A 26,969-nucleotide genomic window follows, 5' to 3' on the forward strand; every position below is an offset into this window, starting at 1 on the left:
TGACCCTGTGCTTTCTTCTTGCAATTGTAAGGTTTCTGGTCTAATTCCTAAGTCTTTGATTATTTCATTTTGAGTTTTGTGCAGAGTGAATCTCAATGTGTTTTTAATTTACGCAATCAAATTATATGTGTGAAATATGATAATAGATGTGAACATAATTTATCTACCCTCTTACACATTCTGGGTTCTGAAATGCATTCTCTGATGTGGTTCAGAATTACTTTTGTCTTACGTTTGGGCTGAGGCATGTAGTAGAGAACTATCTACTATAACATTTCCTCTAATGTTTTGTTCTGCACAATACTGTTTTTAACAGAATGTAAATGCATTATAATTTGACAAGTGTCCATTATAAATGGACAAGCATCTATTGTCAGATAATATTTGAGAAGTATGGAGTTAAGATAGTTAAATAAGATTCCAGAACCTTTAAGGCCTGAACAGTAGGGCGTCTTTTGGTTTCCTGTTAGCATTGTGACTATCTATATTTTTTATACATATATATTTTTTTTAAAAGAGAGAGAGAGAATATGTATATATTTTTTAATATTTATTTTTTAGTTTTCGGCGGACACAACATCTTTGTTTGTATGTGGTCCTGAGGATTGAACCCGGGCCGCACGCATGCCAGGCGAGCGCGCTACCGCTTGAGCCACATCCGCAGCCCAACACTGTGACTATCTAATAGGAGGATAAAATGAGGCCAAAAATGTTTGATCACAGCATCTGGTTTCATTGGAAATATTTTGGGGAACATTGGGCCTGTATGATGTTTGCACTGTTCCTCCTTGTTTGTTAGAAATGGCTTATTGTTTGTTGAGGTTTCTATCCTGTCATAATGCTGCAATGTGTACTTCAGTCTTCTGGTGACACTATAGAGGCAGTCACTATACAGGGAGTCCAGTGTGGCCTGCTTCTTAGCTGCTGCCACCTTTGTTTTGGATTTTTAAGATTTACTTCTTTTGAACTGCCATGTGATTCCTGATAGGAGGAGGTTACAGTGATGGAAAGTTTTCAGTTACTAATCATGGTCCAGTGGTGAGTGATTTCAGATAACAGATGCAGGACAGGCCTGGCATGGTGACTTGGTGATTAGGGTGAAGGGTGTTGGGCACGGGGAGAGACATCCCCTGGAGGTCAAGAGAGTTGTAAATGCTGGCCCCCACACCTGCTGAACATCTTGTGGAAGAGCTTTGTTGGGTAGGGATGGAATGTGGGAAGAGGCATTTGTTTGAGGGCTTGGACTGGTATTCAAACTCTGTGGAAAGTGAACCCTTTGACCTATTTTGACTATTGTGGGGGCTTGTTTGTAGTTGGAGACTTTCTGGAGACTCCTTTTAACCAAACCCAGTCTACTACTACTCTTCAAGTGAAGTTTGCATTATAGGCTTTGAAGTGTTTGTGTGTACCCCTGAGTGGCAAGAATGTCACAGCTTGTATGTGTTTGCCACCCCTAAATTTTAGCTCCTCACTTCTTTTTGACAACTGACGCTGTGAAGTGTAAGTATCAGAGCTGGAAGCATAGAGTTGTTAAACTTATACTAGCCTGGGAATATTAATTTCTTCATTTGAGAATATTACCTGTTTTACGGGATTGTTTTGAATATGTGTTTTGTAAAGAGGTGCACAGTTCAGGTAAGTGTTAAACCAGCTTTACTCCTCGTTTTCACATGTGAAGGGGACCTGGGTCTCTTTAGAAGAACCTTTGTGGACTTGGTCTTTGGGGGCAGTTACCCAAGTTAGTTAATAGTGGAGAACAAAGATTGGAATCTGTATACGGGGTAAAAAATGGGAGTTCATAACCCACTTGAATCAAAGTGTGAAACATAATATATCAAGAACTATGTAATGTTTTGAACAACCAACAATAAAAAATTAAAAAAAAATTGGAGACAAAATTTTATTTAATTTTTATTTTTTTAAATTTTTAGAGCTTTATGGTTATTTTTAGTAGTTGGGTTCATCCTGACAGACTCATACATGCATAGAAAATTGATTGTGGTTCATGATTATGCTGGAGAAGAAAATTTGAAGCAATAAGATTTCTTTCTCTTTGTCAATATTGACTCTTCTTAATATTTGCATAACTCTGTAATTGAAATTTTAAGATTGTTTATTTTAGCAAAATAAATTATGTTTCAGCATTATGGCAACCTTGCCTTGCCCAGAAGAAACTGCTGCAGCAGGTGGGTTATTTGCCCATCATTGGGGAAAACATCAGCACTGAACTTCAAAGCTTTTTTTTTTTTTTTTTTAAATCATTTCTCACATGTTTGATAGTGGCTTTTGGGAAGCTTTCTGGCAAGATTTACTAGAAAATAGTAGAGTATTTATTACCTCAGTTTTAAGAATTTATGTTTTTATTTTCCAGAGGTTGTGTATCCATTGGTTTATTTTTAATTTTTTCCTACTGGGGATTCAACTGGGGTGGGGGAGTATTAACCACTGAACCACATCTAGAGCCCCCTTTTATATTTTTTTCTCTTCAACTCTAAGGTTACTGTTTAATTGAAGGATCACTATAAGTACATTAATCTTTGGTTTTGAATACTGCAATTAAAAAAAATAGCATGTAGTTTTTAGGAAATGATATCACTTGCTACATGGATGAGGGATGACAGAAGATAACTTCTATTACTGGTTTCTTGAGATGATGTTTGGTATTGAATGTGACCTTGAAACTAATGTATAGAAAAGAAATAAACAAGAAAATTTAGCCTCTCAAAACAAAATGGTATGCCAAAGACAGAAATCACACACTGGGTCACCTGCTTTGAAATAATTTTTTATTAGAAGCAAGTGGGAAGTCGGGTCTCAAGTTTCATTTCCATTTTGAATCAAGAAGTTACTTGTTATCATTTTATAAAAGTAGTTATGTAGAAGTTCACGATGTTGATAGTAATTTTGGATTAGCAGTAATGAATATACATATGTGGCTCTTGAATAATAATATATTTCATTTTTTTCTATGAATTAAAATATATAGTATAATGATTGGCTGGTGGTAGTTTTGAATAGTAAATGTTATCTTTCTTAGTTTATTAACATTTGATTTCTCTTTCTTTTGCTTCCTTCTCCAGGGTGTGGATGAATGGAACATAGCTCGTCTAAATACAGTCTTGGATGTGGTTGAAGAAGAGTGCGGTATTTCTATTGAGGGTGTAAATACCCCTTATCTTTATTTTGGAATGTGGAAAACCACATTTGCGTGGCACACTGAGGACATGGACCTCTACAGCATTAATTATCTCCACTTTGGAGAGCCCAAGTCTTGGCAAGTTCCTTGTTTAATATTCATTTGCTTATGAGTTTTCAAATTTGCACATTATGCACATATTGAAGAGCTTTCCTTCTTTCATTTGGTGGATTCAGATTTATGTGAGGCTTAAGGAAGTTTTTGGCTATAATGATTGTATTCCTTTCTGCCCAGGTTTTGTTGAGAAACTTTAAATTCAATGGTGACTTGTCTATATAAAGTTGACTGCAGACCATTTTGAGGTCCATGGATTGATAGGTATTTTTAGTCTGAAATGATTTGTTAGGAATTTGTACTTATTTGAGCATTTGTTGAAGGGTTTGTTGTAAAATCTAGTATGTGAGCTCCTGTATTCTGTAATTTGCTTAAGGAATCTGAAAAGTTAGTAGCAGAACTTTTCTGGAGATTTGTCAGAATTAAAGAGGACATTAATTTGAATTTTTAACATTGGGAGTTTGGATGAAGTCTCTGCTTTCTTATTTAGAATGATGATTGTTTTTTCTGTTCTTGGGAATAGACTGATGTTGACTCTTGATCACTTATGAAAGAATATTGTAGTCAAAGATAAGACTGATTGTAGAGACTATTGTCTTTGGGAAAGAGTTATCACTGCTCATAAGTAAGAATAATTGTTTTCAGTAGTTAATATATGTATATTTTCAGTATTAGCTATTAAGCATATAGACTCCATTATATGCCTTAGGGGTAGATTTATATTATCACTATTATCTTTAACTTTGACCATTATGTATAATGATAAAACAATAAACAGCAATGACTTATGACAACTCATCTACATTCTATTTTCTAGGATAACTACTCTAGGAAAAGAGTGGTATAAATGTCTCTGAGGGTATTTCCCAGTAGATCTTTGAAAGATTATATTAATGTAGAATAAATAATTTGGAGGTAAACTTTATTATCATTAAAATTCATTTTACAAAACTTTATATTTGAAGTGAGCTTTGAAAGGTGGTAGGAGTAATATAAAATCATATAAATTCTGGAAAGCAGGCAGTAGATGTAGCAGAGCCTAGACTTGAGAGACCACCAACCAGGTCTCTAATATTTATTCTGCCACCAACATTTGTGGCTTTGGACAAACAACTGTACTTCTGGGAACCATTTCCTCACCTACGTTATCACAAGCTTAGGCAGAATGGCTTCCAGTACTCTTTGTGGTTTGTGATCAGACCCATATGAATATTTTCATTTGCTTAACCGAATGAGAGGGTGATGAGGTGATGATGCAAGGTTCTGTATGTATGTCTGCCTAAGTGTGCACTTTCTTTTCTACCTTTACACTTTAAAATTTTTTTGTTTTAATTAGTTATACATGACAGTAGAATGCATTTATGCACTTTGAAATATCATACATAGATTGAATATAGGTTCTCATTTTTCTGAGTGTACATGTTGCACAATTATTGGTCATGTAATCACACACACACACACACACACACACACAGAGTAATAATGTCTGTTTCATTCTACTATCTTTCCTATCCTCATATCCCCTCCCCTCCCATCACTTCCCTCTACCTAATCTAAGGTAATGCTATTCTTCCCTAGTGTCCCCCGCCTTATTGTTAATTAACAACCTCATGTTAGAGAAAATATTTGGCCTTTGGTTTTGTGAGATTAGCTTATTTCACTTAGCTTGATATTCTTCAATTCCAACCCTTTACTGGAAAATGTCATAATTCCACTCTTCTTTAAAACTGCGTAATATTCCACTGAGTAAATATACCATATTTTCTTTATCCATTCATCTATTGAGGGACACCTAGGTTAGTTCCATAGTCTAGCTATTGTGAATTGAGCTGCTACAAACATTGTTGTGGCTGTGTCACTATAATATGCTGATTTTAAGTCCAAGGAGTGGGATAGTTGGGTCAAATGGTGGTTCCATTCCCAATTTTCTGAGGAATCTCCATACTGCTTTCCACAGTGGGTCTACCAATTTCAGTCCCACCAGCAATATATGAGTGTACCCTTTTCACCACATCCTCGTCAACAGTTATTATTGCCTGTATTCTTTTTTTTTTTTTTTTTAAAGAGAGAGAGGAGAGAGAGAGAGATAGAATTTTTAAAATATTTATTTATTTTTTAGTTTTCAGTGGACACAACATCTTTGTTTGTATGTGGTGCTGAGGATTGAACCTGGGCCGCATGCATGCCAGGCGAGCGCGCTACCGCTTGAGCCACATCCCCAGCCCTATTGCCTGTATTCTTGATGATTGCCATTCTGACAGGAGTGAGATGAAATCTTAAGAGTAGTTTTGATTTGTATTTCTAATTGCTAGAGATATTGAACATTTTTTAATATATTTGTTGATCAGTTGTATTTCTTCTTCTGTGAAGTGTTCGTTCAGTTCCTTAGCCCATTTATTGATTGTGTTATTTGTTTTTTTGGAGTTAAGTTTTTTGAGTTCTTTATATATCCTAGAGATTAATGCTTTATTGTAGGTGCATGTGGTAAAGTTTTTTCTCCCAATCTATAAGCTTTCTCCTCACGTTATCAATTGTTTCCTTTGCTGAGAAGAAGCTTTTTAATTTGAATCCATCCTATTTATTGATTCTTGATTTTACTTCTTGTGCTTTAGGAGTCTTGTTAAGGAAGTCAGATTCTAGGCCAACATGGTGAAGATTTGGGCCTATTTTTTCTTCTATTAGGCACACGGTCTTTGTTCTAGTGCCTAAGTCTTTGATTCACTTTGAGTTAATTTTTTTGCATGGTGAGAGATTGAGGTTTAATTTCATATTGCTACACATGGACTTCCAGTTTTGCCAGCATCGTTTCTTAAATAGACTATCTTTTCTGTAGTGCATGTGTTTGGCACCCATGTCTAGTAAGAGATAACCATATTTATGTGGGTTTGTCTCTGTGTCCTCTATTCTGTACCATTGGTCTACAAGTCTATTTCAGTGACAATACCATGCTGTTTTTGTTACTATAGCTCTGTAGTATGGTTTAAGGTCTGGTATTGTGATGCTTCCTGCTTCACTTTTCTTGCTAAGGATTGCTTTAGCTATTCCAGGGCTTAACCCCCACCCCCCTCCCAATGAATTTCATGATTGCCTTTTCTATTTCATTGGGATTTTAATAGGAATTGCATTAAATCTGTATAACACTTTTGGTAGTATGGCCATTTTGACAATTTTAATTCTGCCTATCTGGGAGCATAGGAGATCTTTTCATCTTCTGAGGTTTTCTTTAGTTTTAGTGTTCTGTAGTTTTCATTGTAGAGGTCTTTCACCTCCTTTGCTGGATTGATTCCCATGTATTTTATTTTATTTTATTTTTTGAGGCGATTGTGAATGGAGTAGTTTTCCTAATTTCTCTTTTCAGTGGATTCATCACTGATGTATAGGGATGTGTTTGATTTATGGGTGTTGATTTTATATCCTGCTACTTTGCTGAATTCATTGTCTAGAAGTTTTCTGGTGGAATTTTTTGAATCATCTAGATATAGAATTATGTCATCAGCAAAAAGGAATAGTTTTGAGTTCTACTTTACCTATTTGTATCCCTTTAATTTCTTCCTTTTGTGTAATTGCTCTGGCCAGAGTTTCAAGGATGATGTTGAATAGAAGTGGTGAAAGAGGATATCCTTGTGTTGTTCCAGTTTTTAATGGGAATGCTTTCAATTTTTCTCCATTTAGAATGATGCTGGCCTTGGGTTTAGAATGTATAATTTTTACAATATTGAGGTATGTTCCTACTATCCCTTGTTTTTCTACTGTTTTGAACATGAAGGTGTGCACTATTTTGTCAAATGCTTTTTCTGCATCTATTGAGATGATCATTTGATTCTTGTTTTTAAGTCTATTAATATGATGAATTACATTTATTGATTTCCATATGTTAAACCAATCTTTCATCCCTGGGATGATGCCCACTTGATTGTGGTGCACTATCTTTTAAATATGTTTTTGTATGCGATTTGCTAGAATTTTATCCAGAATTTTTACATCTATGTTCATCAGGAATATTGGTCTGAGTTTTCTTTCCTTGATGTGTCTTTGTCTGGTTTTGGTATCAGGGTGATACTAGCCTCGTAGAATGAGTTTGGAAGGGTTTCCTCCTTTTCTATTTCATGTAGTACTTTGAGGAGTATTGGTGTTAATTCTTTTTTTAATGTTTTATAGAACTTGGATGAGAATCCATCTGGTTAGTTAATCTTTACTTTTCCCCTGTGGGTGACCTGTCTTGTGTTTCACATACCTGTCCCCTCAGTGTGTTATCTTCTTTCTTGCCTTAGAAGCTGGCATTTAACCTCTGTTTCTTCCTTTTCTTCATTTTGACCATTAGACAACAAGTTCTGGATGTGACAACTTGTGATTTCCTCCTGAATTGGATAATGCTGCTCTTTCTGTCTGGGTATACCTTAGATTGTGCGAGAAGGCTCTCAACTATGTGTACTATGTGTTGCCCCTCACTTACACATGTATTTTTTTTTTTTTTTATCTTAGTAGTAGTAATCATCTTCTCCTCTCTTTTCTTTCACTACCACCACTCTGCTACCTGCCTGCAGGTGCCTTGAAGTTGAGGTTCATGTTTTTCCACTCCTTTGAGTTGATATGTGACCCACAGGGCCTGGCTACAGGAGTGATTGCCCTGTAATAATTCTTATATAGAGTCAGGAAGGTATTAAATTACTTTATATCAGTCTGTTTAAGAGCAGGCACAGAAACAGAACATTTTATAAAGACTCTTTTCTGAATTGCAACTATTGTGAATACCAAGTTTCCTGAGATTTTTATCACTGCATACAAGTACAGATCCAGGGGGAATCCTTACAACATGTATTCTGTAGCCACTACATATGGTAGATTTGCTTAAAAGGTGTTCATGAACACAGGTTTGTATGGAAGAGACTGTAGGAGCTGATGATGTATTTAAACATTTCTGGCATAAAGACTTAAAGGAAAAAGAATCCTTAGAGTAAGCAGATAGAAAACTGCTTTGGCAGCCACTGGTAAAGTATTTATTTTCTTGGAATGAATATTGACTTTGGAGCCAGAAGACCCGTTTTAAAATCCCAATCTGTCACTTACCAGCTGGATGACTTAGGGCAAATCACTATACTTCTTTCATCATGAGTTTCTTCAGCTGCCAAGTGGAGGCATGATTTATTCTCTGTCAATTTACAGTATTTCTAGGAAGGTTCAGGGATATGCGGAGTATAAAAGCGCTTGGAAAACTGGTAGGTACTATACCAATATTCATAATCCCTATTATTATTTTAATAACTTTATGAAAATGAATGATCTTTTGGGGGAGTCATAAAAGTTTCTTGATGTCTGAACTACCCCAAATGTCTCTATATCTAGTAGAGCGAGAGTTTTAAGATAAATAAAATATTGGATTTCTTTATTTTTGCATGGCGCAGGTGTTGCTGGGCAAGTGCTCTACCACTATCCTACACTCCAAACCCAAGTTATATATGATAGTTTCTTGTGTCATGTGTGATAGCGTTAATTGCCTTGAGATACAGAATTCAGATAGTACCTTGAATCTTTCTTTTTCAGTCTGGGTACAAATACAGTGAGGAAGAAACTTTGAGATTTGCTCTATTGAGGAATAAAGACATGAATCAGAAGAGGACATACCTTAAGCTAAAGAAAGGTCTAGAATCATGAAAGAAGATTTTTGTGGATGGCTTTAGAAAAATTAAGTATGAGGTGCATCATTTTGGACATTGTTAAGTTTTGTTAAAAACCCCTAAGATTTTGTTAGTTGACTGTCTTAGGTTTTTGGATACAGATGCGGTTCAGCTAGTTTTTATTTGATCATTTGTTTAGTGTTGTATAACATTTAAGGACACACAGGTTTTGTACCAAACTCTTAAGTCTTGAGTCATGTGTTACTCTTTACTGAGTGTGTGACCTTGGGCAATTGTTAAATAATCCATGCCTCAATTTCCTTTCCTAAAACACTCAAATGGTTCTGGTACCCAACTGATAAGGTAACTGGGTACAAAACACATATCACAGCTCCTCATGAATCGTAAGTGCTCAATAGGTGCTAACATTTGTTGCATTAATTTAAGAAATATATTTATTGTGTGAAGTGTTTGAACATGAAACTTGTAGATCTTATATAAGTAAGGCTTGCTAGTTCTAAATGACAGAAACTCAACTTAAGCATAAAGTTTATTTGCCACTGTATGCAGTTGGGACAACTTAGAAGCATGGCTGTATCCACTCTGTTAGCTGCGATAACTTCCACTTTCTCCCCTCTCCTCCCCTCCCTCCCCCGCTCTTTCTCCTAGAGAAGCTGTTTACGTACAACTAAATATTTTATTGTTAAGTAGAATTTTCAAACCTTCTTCCTTTTCAAAAGAATGAATAAAGTTATTTGGCACCAAATTGACCTGTATGTTTAATATTCATCATCTAAAATGTGAATTCCTGGAGCAGGAGCCCTGTAGGTTTCATTCACTAACATGTCTCTAGTGCCTGGGATAGCACCTGACAGGAACCTGGGACACATAAATATTTAACAAATATTCATTAAATAAATCCTCTTACTTACGGAATTCATTGAGTTTTTTTTTTTTTTTTTTTAAATGTAAACCAGAGCATTACTTAGGAATGAGTAGCTTAATAATATTTAATGATGCTTTGAATTGGCAAAACACACATTAGGTTAATAGGGGCACTAACTAGCCCTTACTTATTAACTTCCCTACATTCTACTCTAATCCCTGTTAACTTGAGACACAGTAATGTATTCTAATTGCAGATATTAAGTTTAGTTGGATAATGGTAAAAGCTATATTCTTTTGAGGTTTTTTTATTTTTGAGAATTTTTAATATTTATTTATTTTTTAGTGTTCGGTGGAAACAACATCCTTATTTGTATGTGATGCTGAGGATCGAACCCAGCGCTGCACGCATGCCAGGCAAGCGCACTACCGTTTGAGCCACATCGCCAGCCCTCTTTTGAGGCTTTATGTAGAAAAAAATACTCTTGGAATTAACAGTGATTTGTTTTAATTATTTTTCCCTGTAGAAATTTGTGTTCTATATAAGAATCAGACTAAAGTTTAGAAGTACTTTTTTTTTGGAATATTTATTTTTTAGCTGTAGTTGGACACAATATCTTTATTTTATTTATTTTTATGTGGTGCTGAGGGTTGAACCCAGGGCCTAACACATGCTAGGCGAGTGCTCTACTGCTGAGCCAAAATCCCAGCCCCTATAGAGGTACTTTTAAGTTGAAGTATTAATTGCGTAAATTATATAACTAATTCTTACCACTTTTCAACTATTTATGTATATATCTTTTTTATCTTTTCGGTGCTGGGGATTGAACTCAAGGCCATGTGCATGTGAGGCAAGCACTTTGCCAACTGAGCTATATCCCCAGCCCTATTTTTGTATATTTTAAAGATAATATTGTTAATGAAATAAAAAATATGGAAATTATGCCCCCAAAGCATGACATTTATAAATAGCTATTAGCTATATTTGTAGGAGGATGAGAGTACACTCATAATCAGAAGCAAAAACATTTATTGATCAGATAGATCACATTTTACTTAATCCTGAGCCTGCCTTGAAAGTAGATACATGCCTACCAGCTTACATTCACATGCTGCAGTACCGAGGATCCCTGTAGATTGCTCAGCACAAATATCTTAAAGGAGGCATCTGGGAGGTTTTGACATTTTTTATTTCGGAAGTAAGTCCCACTCTTTTAAGTGATGAGATATATGTGGATTTTTATAGAGGAACATAAGCTAATGTGTTAATTAAATAATTCTTGATACTCCTGATAAGTATCTCAGGGTATGTAAATTACCTGTGATAACAGAGGATGCCTGTGATATCCTCCTTTTCTTTTATTTCAAACCATCAGCACTTACAAAGAACCACAGACACATTCAAATGAAAACAAATTGCCAAATCAAATTTGTAACTCTCAGGGGAAAAAAATCAGGTTAATGCAAGTTTATAAATGTATATTTCATAGAAAACAAGCATTAGTGCTGTTAGCCATGTGAATTACCATGGAAGATGTGGTAGTTCACAGATTATTTTTCTTGGCTTATCAATGTTTCTATATTTTCTTCTTTTTTAGACTGTTTAATCTAAATAGCAGTTTTCAGAAAATGTATACTGTATGTATACTGCCGCAGTCTGGCTGGGCACAAATCACGAGCCACTGAAGCAGGAACAAACTTTATTTTTGAACTGCAGGAATACACTTCACACAGCTCCCGGGGAATCCTCCCAAACGGCACGCTGCTCCTCCAGGAACCCCCAGCCGGAAATATCTCTCCCAGAAATCCCTCCTCCTGCACTTCCCTAACCAATGGGAACTCTCGGGAATCCCTGGAAATCCCCACGAGAACTCCAAAATAGTGAGAACTCCAAAATAGTGCGAGAACTCAAAAGTAACTGCAGAGGCTGATAGTAATGCCTCGCCTGTCAATCAATACTGTTGGCAAAATGCCAGGGGCCATACAGACTCGGCAGGGGCTCTCAGCAGTATACTATCTAATAGTTGTTTTATAAAAATTTATTCTTTGACTTTAGTGTGTATGAAAGTGGCTTTCTTCATGATTGTACTTCTGTAGTTAGGATTATAAATAGATTTATACAAGTTACCTTTATGACCCCAATGTGTTTGGTTTTTAGAAGCTTACTTTTGAAGAATGGTTGAGTAGGGTTAAGTAAATCATTTGTCTTTGGTGACTCCGTTTAATTTAGTGCCATTCTTTTATTGGTACCTGGAAGTGTGTCAATCATAGTAAGAAATCATTTCAGGAATCCCTGACTGCAGATGTCTTAGGTTGGTCAGTTTTCTCTCCATTCACAAAACGAAGACTCTGAGACTTAAGGCATTTAGTATTTTATCTAGCTGGCACTCAGACTTGTTTGACCTTTCATGTGGATTTAAAGGAAAAACCGAAGAGTAAAGAAGAAATAGGAAGAAGAAAGCCTGCTTTTGTTTCTTTCCTATCTTGTCAGCTTCATTTTAATGAGATTTTATGTATAACTAAAAAAACAAAAACCAACCAACCAACCAAACAAAACAAAACCAAACAAAAAACCCCACAAACGTGTGTATGCCCCTTTCCCTCTCTTTATCTGACTCTCTCTCTTTCTCTTCCTGGACAAAACTATGGCAGAAGAAGATTTTTTTTTTCCTGGAAAATATGTAGCTAGATTCAAATCTTGTAATAATTGATAGGTTATGGGGATCGGGTTATGAAGATGCAGGTGAGATAAACACCTGGCCCAATTTCATTTCTTTGGTACTTCAGATTTGTTCTTTAGCTATTTTACTTGGAAATGTTCTTTAAGTCAGAAGTAAAACCCTGCATTTTTGAAAAGAATGAGTTTTGTCTCATTCTAGGGAATAGGTGGTGGGTGATTCTTTGGTTAGATTTTAGATTTTGTCCCCTCCAGTGATGTACCCTTCAGAAACCATTTAGTCCATCAGGAGTTAAGGGTACTTTGTCTGTCAAACCTGTTAGATAAGAATCTGAAATTGGGAAGAGGGCAGAGTATAAGCCCAGCTTTTGAAGTCTTAACAGTTCTCTTCAGTCTTCAGAAGTGCAGGGCAACTAATTTTTATTTCAAAATTATTTATCATACCTTTCTCTGTGTTATTTGGAATCTATTCATTTAAAAATAATGTCTGCATTGTATTTCTCTAGATGGAGAAGATTTTGTTGGGATTATCTTGGTTCTTGAGATAGAAACTCAATATGAGGCAGTTTAGCCAAAAACAAAAATTTATTGGGTTTCATGGCTGTGGAAGGTCAGAAACACAAGAGCCATTGGAAATTATAAGGCTGTGCTGGATCTTGGGTTTTGCTTCTCTGAGAGTGTTGCCTTTATACTTCACCCTAACTCCTCTTTTCCCAGTTTTATCATCAGAGAGCAAAGGTGCTATCTCATGGGAAGGTCTCCACCTTGATCTGGCTTGAATCCTTCTCTTGAATTCATTGAGGAAGGGATAGGGGTCACAGGCCTGCTTCTCTTGTAGCCGGACATGAAGCCCCAATTAGCATTACATCTTTGTGTTTATGGTAGGCCCTTACTCTTAAGAAGGGTAATGTTGGGTTGGAGTTATTGCTCAGTGGTTATTGCCTAGCATGTGTGAAGAACTGGGTTTGATCCTCAACATCATATAAAAATAAATAAATAAATAAATAAATAAATAAATAAAGGTATTGTGTCTGTCTATAGCTAAAACTTAAAACAAAACAAAAAAGAAAAATAAGGAAAAAAAAACTCACCTTACTCCTACAGATCTAGAAGATAAAGAAAAGTCCCAAATAAATGTTTGAATATTTACTTAAAATCTTAGGAAGACTGATTAACTTACTTTGACTCTTAATTCATTTTTTAAGATTTGAAAACTCTCCTGTGGGTATATTTGCTTCAGATGGTGTGTGTGTGTGTGTGTGTATGTGTATGTGTGTCTGTGTATTTTAGGATATCAAAGTTATTAAAATGCATATTTGCTTGAGTTTTCTTGAAAGCATATAGCAAGTGATTGATAACTGTTGCTTGTAGACAGTAGGATGAAGTAAATCTCTGCATTGGATTTAACTCAAGAATCTATTGTTTATTTATTTTTTTCTAACTGCTTAAACAACATTGCTCTTTTTTCTTGTAATCTATATAGAACCAATCGTCAATTTTGCTACCTTGTTATGTCCTGTCCTCTCAGAGTTCTTTAGTTATAGAATCATATGTTTCGATCTTGTACCCCAATGAAATTTCCAGCTTTTTCAGAGCACTGCCACAGGTATCCTGAGAGACTAGGAGTCACAACTTGTAAACACACACACAAACACACAGACAGACACACACACACACACACACTTTCATGCTTATTTCAATCTTTATTAATATTCTTACAGTTTAGCTTTTTATGGATATGCCACCAAATTATTCTATAGAAAAATATAATTGTGTATCCTGTATGATGCTTTGATTAGAACTGTCTTAATAATATAGGAAAATTTAGAAGTTGTACAAAATTGTTAGAAATTTTTAGCTACTTTTATATTTTGATTGTCAATCCATATGTGACACAGAAGTCTTTACAGAATGCATCTCAAATTAAATATGTCCAATTTTTGTGAATTCATTCTTTCCTCACTTGTGTGGGTACCACAGTGGTTTTCTTTCAAGGATTTACGCATAATGTTTGTGGAGTGTTATTTATATATGTATTTCAGAGAGGACGTAACATTCAGTTGCATGATCTCTAATAATATTTCTGACCAGATTACCTTCGCCCCCAAAACAAAAAAAAAAAGGTTAATTTAATAGAGTTTTTGTGGGGGTTTAAAAAAGTGTATTTTCTTTGTGCAGATATTATCTATCACAAAAGACTTAAATGGACATTATTTAGAACATGTCAGGGGTCACAAGAAAGATTAGTCCATTTACTGTTTTTATTTTATTTTAATGGTTAAAGCTATGATCCTGTATCCTTTATTTATATAATCTGTGAGTTTCTTCTTTTTAGTAGTTTGGGTTGCTTTGAAAGATGTGCACTTTTGAAAACCTGAATTTTCACAGATTTCCAACTCTAAAAAAGCTGTATAGGTAGTTTTCTCTTGAAGATTAAACTTCATTCACAGGAAATCTTGAAAATGCTTCAATGCCAGGAGTTAATAGTGGTGGTACTTTGTAAGACAATTGTAGTGGAATCCTTTAAGCCTCTTTATCTTATTCATGGATAGTATAATTATAACTTGAATAATAGTCACTTGGAAAAGATACTGTCTTCAGATTTCTATGTAAGCTCAAAAGTTTTTTTTCTGGGAAAAATTTACTTTGGGAAACTTTTTTTGTTTTGTAGCAGGAATTGAACTTGGGGGCACTCAACCACTGAGTCACATCCCCAGTCCTATTTGATTTAGCAACTCATTGAGTTGCTTAGCATCTCCCTGTTGCTCAGACTGGCTTTGAATTACAGATCCTTTGGTCTTAGCCTCCAGAGCCTCTGGGATTACAGGTATGTGCCACCGTGCCCGGCTTGGGAAAAATTTGATATGGACATACACCTTCATTTGGGCATATTTTTAATTTGTTACCAACTTTTAAAGTTATTGTATTTTAAAAATCTCTTCCAAATGGCATTTATTTTGTTTTATCAATGCTTGATCCAGGGCTGGGAATGTGGCTTAGTGAAAGAACACTTGCCTAGTCTGCATAAGGTTTTGGTTTGACATCAGCATCTTGTTGCATCTGTTTGGTTATTTATAGTTTTGTTCATTTTTAGTCATTAAATTCTTATTGAGCCCACACCTGTGTCAGGAACTGGGGTAGGTATCAGTGACACCATAGTAAACAAGACAGAATGGTCTTTATGAAACTTGCAGTTTAGACATACAGCTTTTATCACCCCTGTATTTTATAGCAGTAACAGAATTCTTGTTCTTGGCAAAGTTTTGGTGCTATCTAATCTTACCACAGAACACACATATATAAACAGAAAACGTTTTCTGTGGTGGATCCCTGCTTAGGAAAACATTGACCTGTTGCAGAGATTTTAAAACATTCTATAAATGCAAATTTCTATAGAAACTCAATATATAAACAGAAAATAAAGGGAGAGCTGACTGACCACTGTGTGTGGCTGGAGGCTTTCCCTTACCAACTGCATCCAAGGCACCTGCAGGAAACCCTGGGATCCCTGGAGGTGGATAGGGGAGGATGTGTGCAGTGCAGTTTGGAAGGAAGTTAGTTGCCTAGATCATCTAGTACTTGTAAAATCCTTTTAGTACTGAATGTGTGGGGAGCTTCCTTGAAGGCAATAGAGGCCTTGTCAGAAGGGCCCGTCTGCAAGTGGCCCCAGCATCTCTAGGGTTATAACTTTGTTTTCACATTCATTTATTTTTAATAACAGAAAATTAAGTAGGAAATGTTCTATTTTCCATTGAACTGAAACTTTCTAATTTAAAATATTAGTGCTTAAACTTTAATAAATTAGTGCCCAAGTTTTAAAACTTACCACCATAATTAATATGAAAATGTAGCATTGGAACACACATTGTTTAGTCTTCTTTTTCACACAGTTAATTGGAAATATACAAATATTTCAGAAATTTTTGATTTTTAATTAAATATAATACAGTTATAATACATTTGATTTATGAAGCATTTTTGTAACAATATCAAAACCAAATAAAATGAAATAAAACAAAACAGCACCCCCCCCCCCCACCTTTTAAACTTTTAGATAGTAATTTATGGCTTTGTTCTTGGTACCTTCAGTTTACAATTCATTTAAAATGCTGCCGTCTTGTGCTTGATCATTATAGAGGATGCTTGTGTCTTTGGAGGAGAGATGTGCTCCTCTAACCCCGTCAGTTCATTCTTGTTGATATCTTTGTGGTAATTGTAGGGGATACAGGAATAGTATATGGGCTATTCTAGGCACTGGTGTCAGAAAGATCTGGGGTTCGGACCAGCTTTATCATTCATTGTGCTGAAATGAAGTGATCCCTACAAGCTTTGTTTTCTTTCTTAGTAACATGGAGGCAGCAGTAGAACTTGTATTATAATATCTTAGCATAAGCTCTGGTGGTTGTGTGTGCTCAATAAATGGTAGCTGTGATGAGCTGTAATCATTTATTGATCATCATTACCGTTTCACTGAACTCCCCCCTCCCTGCTTTTAAACAGGAGATTGAACCCAGGGTGCTGAGCTTAACCATGGAGGAGCCATGTGGAGCTCCTCCAAATGGAGGAGCCCTATTTATTTTTTAAACTTTGAAATGGGGGCTTGCCAAGGCTGACCTGGGTTAAATCCCCAGTACTCCCCACACCCAAACCTACGGATGTCAGTAAAGAGATATATGGGGTACTTTGTGGTGGGCAAGAAGCAGTGGAACATAGAGATGGCCTGGGCGTTTGTTCTGTGGGTAGCATTGGGGTGCCCCCAACTCCGTGATGAATGGTGGGAACCATTTGCCTGCCTCAGGGGTGAAGTAGGCTTCCCTTCCCTGCACCCAGAAATCAAAATGGTTGGGGCTTGCTGCATGTAGAGGGAGGCAGAGCAAATTGCCCTTTCTGAAGACCTGGGAAGATCAGTACACACCATTCACCATGGAGGCATATTTTGAGGCTGCAATTTCTATAGACCTTCCATGGTGGTAAGGACCCTGTCAGGAGACAAGCTTCCTTAGGAGAGAATGGGGAGTTAGTAATATATATTCTGGTGATTCTTTCTGTCAGGTGGCCTGTTGGCCAGCCAGCTAATCAGCCAGCCAGGCTTCATGATTCCCAGCATCTTCTGCTGCCTGCCTATTTCATGTGAGGGGGTGGGATCTTCTGGGAGCTTGCCTGGGCTCCTGTCTGCCAGGGTTGGGGGCTGCCTTGCAGATGTTTGCATCCTCTCTTTTGCTCAAGTAGGGTTCCTGGGCCCAGCCCTCTCCTGGGGACTCGCCCCCCCCCCCCCCCCCAGTTCTGCCCTCCTCTCTTCAGACTCTGTGTCTGAATGGGGGAGGTCCAGGGAAGAGATCCAAGGGAACTCTGCTTAACCCTTCAGTAACTGTATAAGATAAGTCAGGCACACAAGCTTATGCCAGTAAGAGAGGGAGGAGTCATCTTAGAGCTATTATCTGTTAAAAATTGTCCTTGAGGTTGTGAGCTTGATTCTTCACAGGGGATAGCTGTGATAAAAACAGCAACACGAAGAATTATAGCTGGGTGCAGTGGTGCACTCCTGTGATCCAGCGACTGGGAGGCAGAATCACAAGTTTGAGGCCAGACCCTGTCTCAAGAATAAAATAAAAAGTGTTGGTAGAGCGCCCCTGGGTTCAATCCCCAGTACTAAAAAACAAAAACAAACAAAAAACCTCAACCAACCAATAAGAACAACAACAACAAAAAGGGAGAAATGTAAACAAAGGAGGAAAGGGCCTCTTCACACAGCCTTTGGAGCAGCCTTGTTTCAGGATTGACCTGCCTAAATGTGATTAGACCTGGAATGGGCAATCCCCTCTGTGGTCATGGATGTCATAGGACCTGGACCAGTGGGAGGTGCCAGCACACCTGTTGGTGTGAGCATCAGAAGGGTCTGTGGTGGCTGCTTTTGACTGAGCAATGTGAGAGGTCTGGGTAGGAGAGAACATTATTGATAGTCCCAGGGTGGTTTTGGGGAATAATCTTTTGAAATAGGAGATATTCTTTGAATAATACTACTACACAAGTAAGTGGACTGATGAAACTCAGGGCCTCATGTGTGCTATGGAAACTTTGTACCATTGAGCCACATTCCCAGCCCTTGAATAGTAATCTTGAAAGGAGAAAATCTGAATCAGGGAAATGGATCTAGTAGTGCTTTGAAAAGCATAGCATTACTTACTGACAGTTTGTAGTATCAGCCTATTTTCATTCAGATGTTAGAATTTGTATTGCAGTCACTAGACTAATATCATTTTTGGTCCATTTTTTTTTGGTAAACTGCACAAAGATATGCTTAGAGGGATCTGTTTTCTTTGATCTTCAAAATGAATATATATTTTAAAAGGACATAAGACTTTGACTTTACATTAAACATTACCCATGCATATCTAATTAGTGTATTCATAGTTCATTAGTGATTCATAGGTTTTCATGTTAGCAGAACTGTTGGCATTATTCATTGTATCTGAAGCAAAACACTTTCAAAAAAGTTAAATGAACAATTATTAATTTCTTTAATAAATTAGTTATATAGTTGAGGATATATAATGGTAGGCATTTTATTTGATGGTTTTCAAGAGGTACAGAAAAGCAGGAGATATATCCATGTCCTGAAAGAATTTAGGTTAAGCCACATAATAGAGTGACTGTGGCAAGTAATTAAGTGCCTGACTGTGGACCAGATGTTCACTCTACAAGGTATGCTACAAAGGATAATTTATGGGAACCTTTCTGGGAGATGGTAGGTCTTCTCTTCCCCACAGAATACAGTACCTGTCAAGACAAAAATGATTCATGCACATTCAACAGAGGCTAACTTTGGAAAGTAGTAGATAATAAATGCTATATCAAAAATTGAATTGAAGAGCTCCAGGAGGGAAAAAATGGGTGAGGTTGCTGAGACTTATAATGGTCAAAGAAAACTCCAAGGATGTGGAACCTGAAGCAGAGGGGCCTCTTTGAGGTGAGAGGTAAGGTAGAATCATTCAGTGACAGAAGAATTTGTAGTCCAGCCTACTGGGAGAGAGTGTGCATGTTTGGAAAGTTGGGGAATCTTGAATGCCAGAAAGTGAGGAATAAAGGTTTTAATGCTGTGATACTAATATGAGAACTGCAGCCACCCAGAGAGAGATACAGTAGGGAGTTCAGTTATGACAATAGTCTATAGTCCAGGCTGAGAAATTTTGAAGCTGGGGCAGCGCTGCAGGGAGAGTTGAATATGAGATTTTGAAGAGGTAGAATGAATAGGTTTTGTTACTGGCAGTTTTGCAGAGAGGATGAGAAATAAGGAGGTGTGAACCAAAGTGGAAATGCTAGGAGAGTGATCCAGCTTAAAAGGGGAGATCATGAATATAATCTTGTGTATGTTGAGACTTCTGAGGTAATGCGAAACTTTCATAGAAATATTAGGTGATGTCAGGGGCATAGAACTTGAGATCCTCTGACTGAGATTGTTTACTCCATCTGCATATATACCTCCAGTGTGCCTCTACTTAGTCACCAGGTCTTCCTGCTAGATAGATTTTCAGCAGGACTGGAAATGGGGGTGGAAAGAAGAACTAAAGTATAAGTACTCTGGTCAGGGTTCCTGGATAGAGGAGGCAAGGCTAGAGGCAGAGTGACTGGTTAGGAGGCTGCAATGGTAATCCGTTTGATAGGGAGCAGGATGTTGCAGGCAAATGCAGGGTGGTGGGAGTGGGGACAGGGAGATGCAGGCAAATGCATGAGAACTCTCAAGAACAAGTAAAAGGTTGACAAATATAACTTGGGTATTGATTAGTTGGGCTACCCTACTGGAATCTTCAAATTATAATCATCCTTTAATGTGCCTGTCTAGCTCTGGTGATGTGATTGTTTGAACCAGTTTTTCTTGAATGTATTCTCAGGTTTCCTGGATATATGGGGTCAGCCAGTCAGGATCACCTCATTCATTGCCTTGTACCTGTCATTAAATAATGAGCTGCTAAACATAGAATTTTATCCTTTTATTGTTGTTATGTGAGATAGATAAGATCTGTCAGTGGTTAAGTGTCTTGTGTAAGATCTCAGATGGTTTTCTCAGTTCTTGTGAAATGAACATTCCACTCTGGAGAGGATGGTGCTTGGAAAACACATGCAGATGTCTGCATCTTGCTGTTTTCTTGCCTCATCTTTCCTTCTGTTCGTTCTTGTGGTGTGTATTGAAGCAGATTGTAATGGTTTGGTTTCAGATTGTTGTGGTTACCCATGAAGGTAGTGCCGCGGTTGGATTTTCAGGACTGCTGTTTCAGAGAAGACTGGGAGTCCTTTGGGGAACTCTGAAATGAAAGTCAGGTACCTGCAGGCAAGGACTACACAAATCTGCAACTGTAGAAGCCATGTTGCTTTCTAGTTTGAAAGTGCTATATGAATTTTTTTGTTTAGCATTCTGACTTAAGTTATTCCTTGTGGTATTAATGAAAGAAAATCTTAAGAAAAATCTTTAAATAATACCTGTGGCATATTACAGATCCTTCCTCCAGAAGAGGTGAGGGGATTGATCAGCAGGTTGAGGCATCAGGGAGATTGTGGGGAAGTCATTCCCTAGGTCCTTGGATGAGGTAATTAGAAGATTTATTCTGTCTTCCCCATCTGTTGCCCTGTCAGAATCACCTAGGGTGCTTGTTTTCAGAGTATGCTAGGTTCCCCATCCCCAAAGGATATGAGTCTATGTTGTTCTTCATTCTCCCAGTTGCCCTTTATTGCTGGTATTAGGAGGTGTTAGATTCTGTCCTGGTAATGACTTGAACAGAAATAATCAAAAGAAAACCAAACAACAAATGTTTAGAAGCAGTGAACTAGATTATCTTTAAGGACCCTTCTAGCCCTGTGACTTGTATGCAGACAACAAATTGTTTTTCTACTCCCTTGGGCTTTATTGGCAGAGTGAGATAATTACTTAAAGTAGTTGTCATAAGGTGTGAACAAGGTTTTATATGTGTGTGAATATTGCTTTGTGACTACTGAGTGGAGTAGCTGTCTGAATTTATTGTTTACCATGAGAAACTAATTGATTTGACTCTTGGGTGAATCCCTAAAAATGTAAACTATACTTTGCCAGTTCCTTTATCATGTTTCATCTGCTTATGCACAGAAGAGTAGTACCATCTGATAATTACTTTGCATGTTACTGCAATTATTACTTATTTTCAGGTTTGACTGTCCTTTTCAGACTCTGGGGCAAGACCTTGGGCTTATTTAGGGAACATTGTAAATTATTTTTGTATGAAACATTATGCAGCCACGTGGCTATTATTTAAATATTATCCAACAAAGCATAGATTGGTAATACATTCAGAACCATGCAAAGTATTTCATAGGCATAAACATGGAGATGAATGGGTTTGAGCAAGATAATGTCTATAACAGGGCAGGGAGTGTCCTATTTGTTTTCATGCTTTTGTGCTTTAGTGGATATCACTACATTGTGGCTTTCTGGGTGAGGGTGTGGTTCTACTTGGGAAATGTATCTTCCTGTGTGGAGGCAGTGATTGGAAGGAAGTCTTCATCCTTCTATGATTTCCAAAGCTATTATAGCAAGGGTTGGTTAGCCATAAGGATATTTTGTTTTTGTTTTTGTTTCTTGTTTTGGTACTGAGGATTGGATGCAGGGATGCTTCACTCCTGAGCTACATTCATAGTCCTTTTTATTTTTTGAAATAGGGTCTCATTAAGTTGCTTGGGTCTCACTAACTTGCCCAGAGTGGCCTCTGACTTGGGATCCTATTGCCTCAGCCTTTTAAGCTGCTGAGATTATAGGCATCCACCACTGAGCCTGGCATTCATTTAATTTATGATCTTAACACAAACTGGATCCTTTATAGAATTTGGAAGTAGACTAAGATACTGTCCTAAATCTTAAGAAGAAAAGTAGAACCAATTGAAATCATTTAGCCTATAGTAACTGGGAAATAGTACACTGGTAGAAAAGGATTTATATGACTAGATTGCGAAGGAATGCCTGAGTGTATAGGTAAAAGAAGAGTGAATACGTATGATTCATATCCTAGAAGGAGTAAACCAAAGATCAGAGTTAGGATAGAACCATCTTGCCTTACTGTTTCCCTTGTCCTTTGTCAGATGAATATATTTATTTTTTCTCTAAACAGTAGTTAAATTTAAGATTGAGAAACCTTAACTTTGCATATTTTTTAGAAAAATGAGTCTGAATATATAACATCTCCATTTACATCCAGCTCTCTATGGACATACCTGCTGTATATCAGTGGGATGCGCGTGTGCATGTGTATGTGTGTGATGGAAATTATCATCTTGACTATGAGCTCACATGTATATATGCATATATTCTATTTTTCCTTTTCTGGGTATATTCAAAATGTAAACCAGGGATTAAAAACTGGGAAAAAGAAGACTTAAGTATAACATTGGGTTATTGTCATTTAGCTATGCTAAAATTTTATCTCTTCAGTTCAGTTGGAATAATTTCATTAGCTGTGCCTTAAGGAACAGGATATATGGTTGAGTTTTCTCTTACTGAATTGCCTAGTTATATTGGATCCAATTAAGTTTTGCATATGTTATCAGTGGCATTAATGCAACCAAGTGTGGTGTTAAATACACTTAGATAAGTTATGTCAGTAAAAATATAACTTGTACTTTATGGATATTAAGATAGTAAACACGAGAAAGGTAGGACTTCAAAAAATATATCTTTTATTTAAAACATTAAATGATTTTAAACTTATTCTCAATATCTATAAATTTCCTCAGTAAATTAGCTTTTTTTTTTTTTTTAATTTTTTATTGTTGGCTGTTCAAAACATTACATAGTTCTTGATATATCATATTTCACAATTTGATTCAAGTGGGTTATGAGCTCCCATTTTTACCCCATATACAGATTGCAGAATCACGTCAGTTACACATCCATTGATTTACATATTGCCATACTAGTGTCTGTTGTATTCTGCTGTCTTTCCTATCCTCTACTATCCCCCCTCCCCTCCCCTCCCCTCCCCTCCCCTCTTCTCTCTCTGCCCCCTTTACTGACATTCGTTTGTCCCCCTTGTATTATTTTTCCCCTTCCCCTCACTTCCTCTTGTATGTACTTTTGTATACCTCTGAGGGTCTCCTTCCATTTCCATGCATTTTCCCTTCTCTCTCCCTTTCCCTCCCACCTCTCATCCCTGTTTAATGTTAATCTTCTTCTCATGCTCTTCGACCCTACTCTGTTCTTAGCTACTCTCCTTATATCAAAGAAGACATTAGACATTTGTTTTTTAGGGATTGGCTAGCTTCACTTAGCATAATCTGCTCTAATGCCATCCATTTCCCTGTAAATTCTATGATTTTGTCATTTTTTAATGCAGAGTAATACTCCATTGTGTATAAATGCCACATTTTTTTTATCCATTCATCCATTGAAGGGCATCTAGGTTGGTTCCACAGTCTAGCTATTGTGAATTGTGCTGCTATGAAGATCGATGTAGCAGTGTCCCTGTAGCATGCTCTTTTTAGGTCTTTAGGGAATAGACCGAGAAGGGGAATAGCTGGGTCAAATGGTGGCTCCATTCCCAGCTTTCCAAGAAATCTCCATACTGCTTTCCAAATTGGCTGCACCAATTTGCAGTCCCACCAGCAATGTACAAGTGTACCCTTTTCCCCACATCCTCGCCAGCACTTGTTGTTGTTTGACTTCATAATGGCTGCCAATCTAACTGGAGTGAGATGGTATCTTAGGGTGGTTTTGATTTGCATTTCTCTGACTGCTAGAGATGGTGAGCATTTTTTCATGTACTTGTTGATTGACTGTATGTCCTCCTCTGAGAAGTGTCTGTTCAGGTCCTTGGCCCATTTGTTGATTGGGTTGTTTGTTCTCTTATTGTCTAATTTTTTGAGCTCTTTGTATACTCTGGATATTAGGGCTCTATCTGAGGTGTGAGGAGTAAAGATTTGTTCCCAGGATGTAGGCTCTCTATTTACCTCTCTTATTGTATCTTTTGCTGAGAAAAAACTTTTTAGTTTGAGTAAGTCCCATTTGTTGATTCTAGTTATTAACTTTTGTGCTATGGGTGTCCTATTGAGGAATTTGGAGCCCGACCCCACCGACTGTAGATCGTAGCCAACTTTCTCTTCTATCAGACGGCGCGTCTCTGATTTGATATCAAGCTCCTTGATCCATTTTGAATTAACTTTTGTGCATGGCGAGAGAAAGGGATTCAGTTTCATTTTGTTGCATATGGATTTCCAGTTTTCCCAGCACCATTTGTTGAAGATGCTATCCTTCCTCCATTGCATGCTTTTAGACCCTTTATCAAATATAAGATAGTTGTAGTTTTGTGGATTGGTTTCTGTGTCCTCTATTCTGTACCATTGGTTCACCCGCCTGTTTTGGTACCAGTACCATGCTGTTTTTGTTACTATTGCTCTGTAATATAGTTTGAAGTCTGGTATCGCTATACCGCCTGATTCACACTTCCTGCTTAGCATTGTTTTTGCTATTCTGGGTCTTTTATTTTTCCATATGAATTTCATGATTGCTTTCTCTATTTCTACAAGAAATGCCGTTGGGATTTTGATTGGCATTGCATTAAACCTATAGAGAACTTTTGGTAATATCGCCATTTTGATGATGTTAGTTCTGCCTATCCATGAACAGGGTATATTTTTCCATCTTCTAGGATCTTCTTCTATTTCTCTCTTAAGGGTTCTGTAGTTTTCATTGTATAAGTCTTTCACCTCTTTTGTTAGGTTGATTCCCAAGTATTTTATTTTTTTTGAAGATATTGTGAATGGAGTGGTTGTCCTCATTTCCATTTCAGAGGATTTGTCGCTGATATACAGGAATGCCTTTGATTTATGCGTGTTGATTTTATATCCTGCCACTTTGCTGAATTCATTTATTAGCTCTAATAGTTTCTTTGTAGACCCTTTTGGGTCTGCTAGGTATAGAATCATGTCATCTGCAAATAGTGATAATTTAAGTTCTTCTTTTCCTATTTTGATGCCTTTAATTTCTTTCGTCTGTCTAATTGCTCTGGCCAGTGTTTCGAGAACTATGTTGAACAGAAGTGGTGAGAGAGGGCATCCCTGTCTTGTTCCAGATTTTAGAGGGAATGCCTTCAATTTTTCTCCATTCAGAATGATGCTAGCCTGAGGCTTAGCATAGATTGCTTTTACAATATTGAGGTATGTTCCTGTTATCCCTAGTTTTTCTAGAGTTTTGAACATAAAGGGATGCTGTACTTTGTCGAATGCTTTTTCCGCATCTATCGAGATGATCATATGGTTCTTATTTTTAAGTCTATTGATGTGGTGAATAACATTTATTGATTTCCTTATATTGAACCAGCCTTGCATCCCAGGGATGAATCCTACTTGATCATGGTGCACAATTTTTTTGATGTGCCTTTGTATCCGAGTGGCCAGAATTTTATTGAGGATTTTTGCATCTAGGTTCATTAGAGATATTGGTCTGTAGTTTTCTTTCTTTGAAGTGTCTTTGTCTGGTTTAGGTATCAGGGTGATGTTGGCCTCGTAGAATGAATTTGGAAGTTCTCCCTCTTTTTCTATTTCCCGAAGTAGCTTGAAAAGTATTGGTATTAGTTCCTCTTTAAAGGTTTTGTAAAACTCTGCTGTATACCCATCCGGTCCTGGGCTTTTCTTAGTTGGTAGTCTTTTGATGGTTTCTTCTATTTCCTCAATTGATATTGGTCTGTTTAGGTTGTCTATATCCTCCTGACTCAATCTGGGCAGATCATATGACTTAAGAAATTTATCTATGCCTTCACTATCTTCTAATTTATTGGAGTATAAGGATTCAAAATTATTTTTGATTATCTTCTGTATTTCTGAAGTGTCTGTTTTGATATTGCCTCTTTCATCCCGTATGTTAGTGATTTGAGTTCTCTCTCTTCTTCTCTTCGCTAGCATGGCTAAGGGTCTGTCGATTTTGTTTATTTTTTCAAAGAACCAACTTTTAGTTTTGTCAATTTTTTCAATTGTTTCTTTTATTTCGATTTCATTGATTTCAGCTCTGATTTTAATTATTTCTTGCCTTCTACTTCTTTTGCTGTTGTTTTGCTCTTCTTTTTCTAGGATTTTGAGATGAAGTATGAGATCATTTATTTGTTGGTTTTTTCTTTTTTTAAGGAATGAACTCCAAGCAATGAATTTTCCTCTTAGAACTGCTTTCAATGTGTCCCATAGATTCCGATATGTTGTGTCTGTGTTTTCATTAATCTCTAAGAATTTTTTAATTTCCTCCTTGATGTCTTCTATAACCCATTGATCATTCAGTAACCTATTGTTCATTCTCCAAGTGATATATTCTTTTTCCTTCCTTCTTTTATCGTTGATTTTCAGTTCCATTCCATTATGATCAGATAGGATGCATGGTATTATCTCTACTCCTTTGTATTGTCTAAGAGTTTCCCTGTGACATAATATATGATCTATTTTTGAGAAGGATCCATGTGCTGCTGAGAAAAAAGTGTAACTGTTTGATGTTGGGTGGTATATTCTATATATGTCAATTAAATCTAGGTTATTAATTGTGTTA

At 36.9% G+C, this 26,969-nt stretch overlaps 1 protein-coding gene across 8 annotated transcripts in view; it reads left to right on the forward strand.

Moving 5' to 3' along the window:
- Kdm4c (lysine demethylase 4C) overlaps positions 1-26,969 on the forward strand; it is a 394,812-nt gene that overhangs the window by 78,167 nt on the left and 289,676 nt on the right. For all 8 annotated transcript variants that reach the window (XR_011704102.1, XM_027943079.3, XM_071600636.1 and 5 more), the window contains exon 5: positions 3,081-3,274. Coding sequence is in view for 7 of the 8 variants with exons in the window: in XM_027943079.3 (XP_027798880.2) it covers positions 3,081-3,274 (194 nt within the window). In the remaining variant the exon portion in view is untranslated. The remainder of the gene's footprint in view (positions 1-3,080; positions 3,275-26,969) is intronic.

The sequence above is a fragment of the Marmota flaviventris genome, chromosome 13, assembly GCF_047511675.1.
Source record: "Marmota flaviventris isolate mMarFla1 chromosome 13, mMarFla1.hap1, whole genome shotgun sequence".
Taxonomy (NCBI): Eukaryota; Metazoa; Chordata; class Mammalia; order Rodentia; family Sciuridae; genus Marmota; species Marmota flaviventris.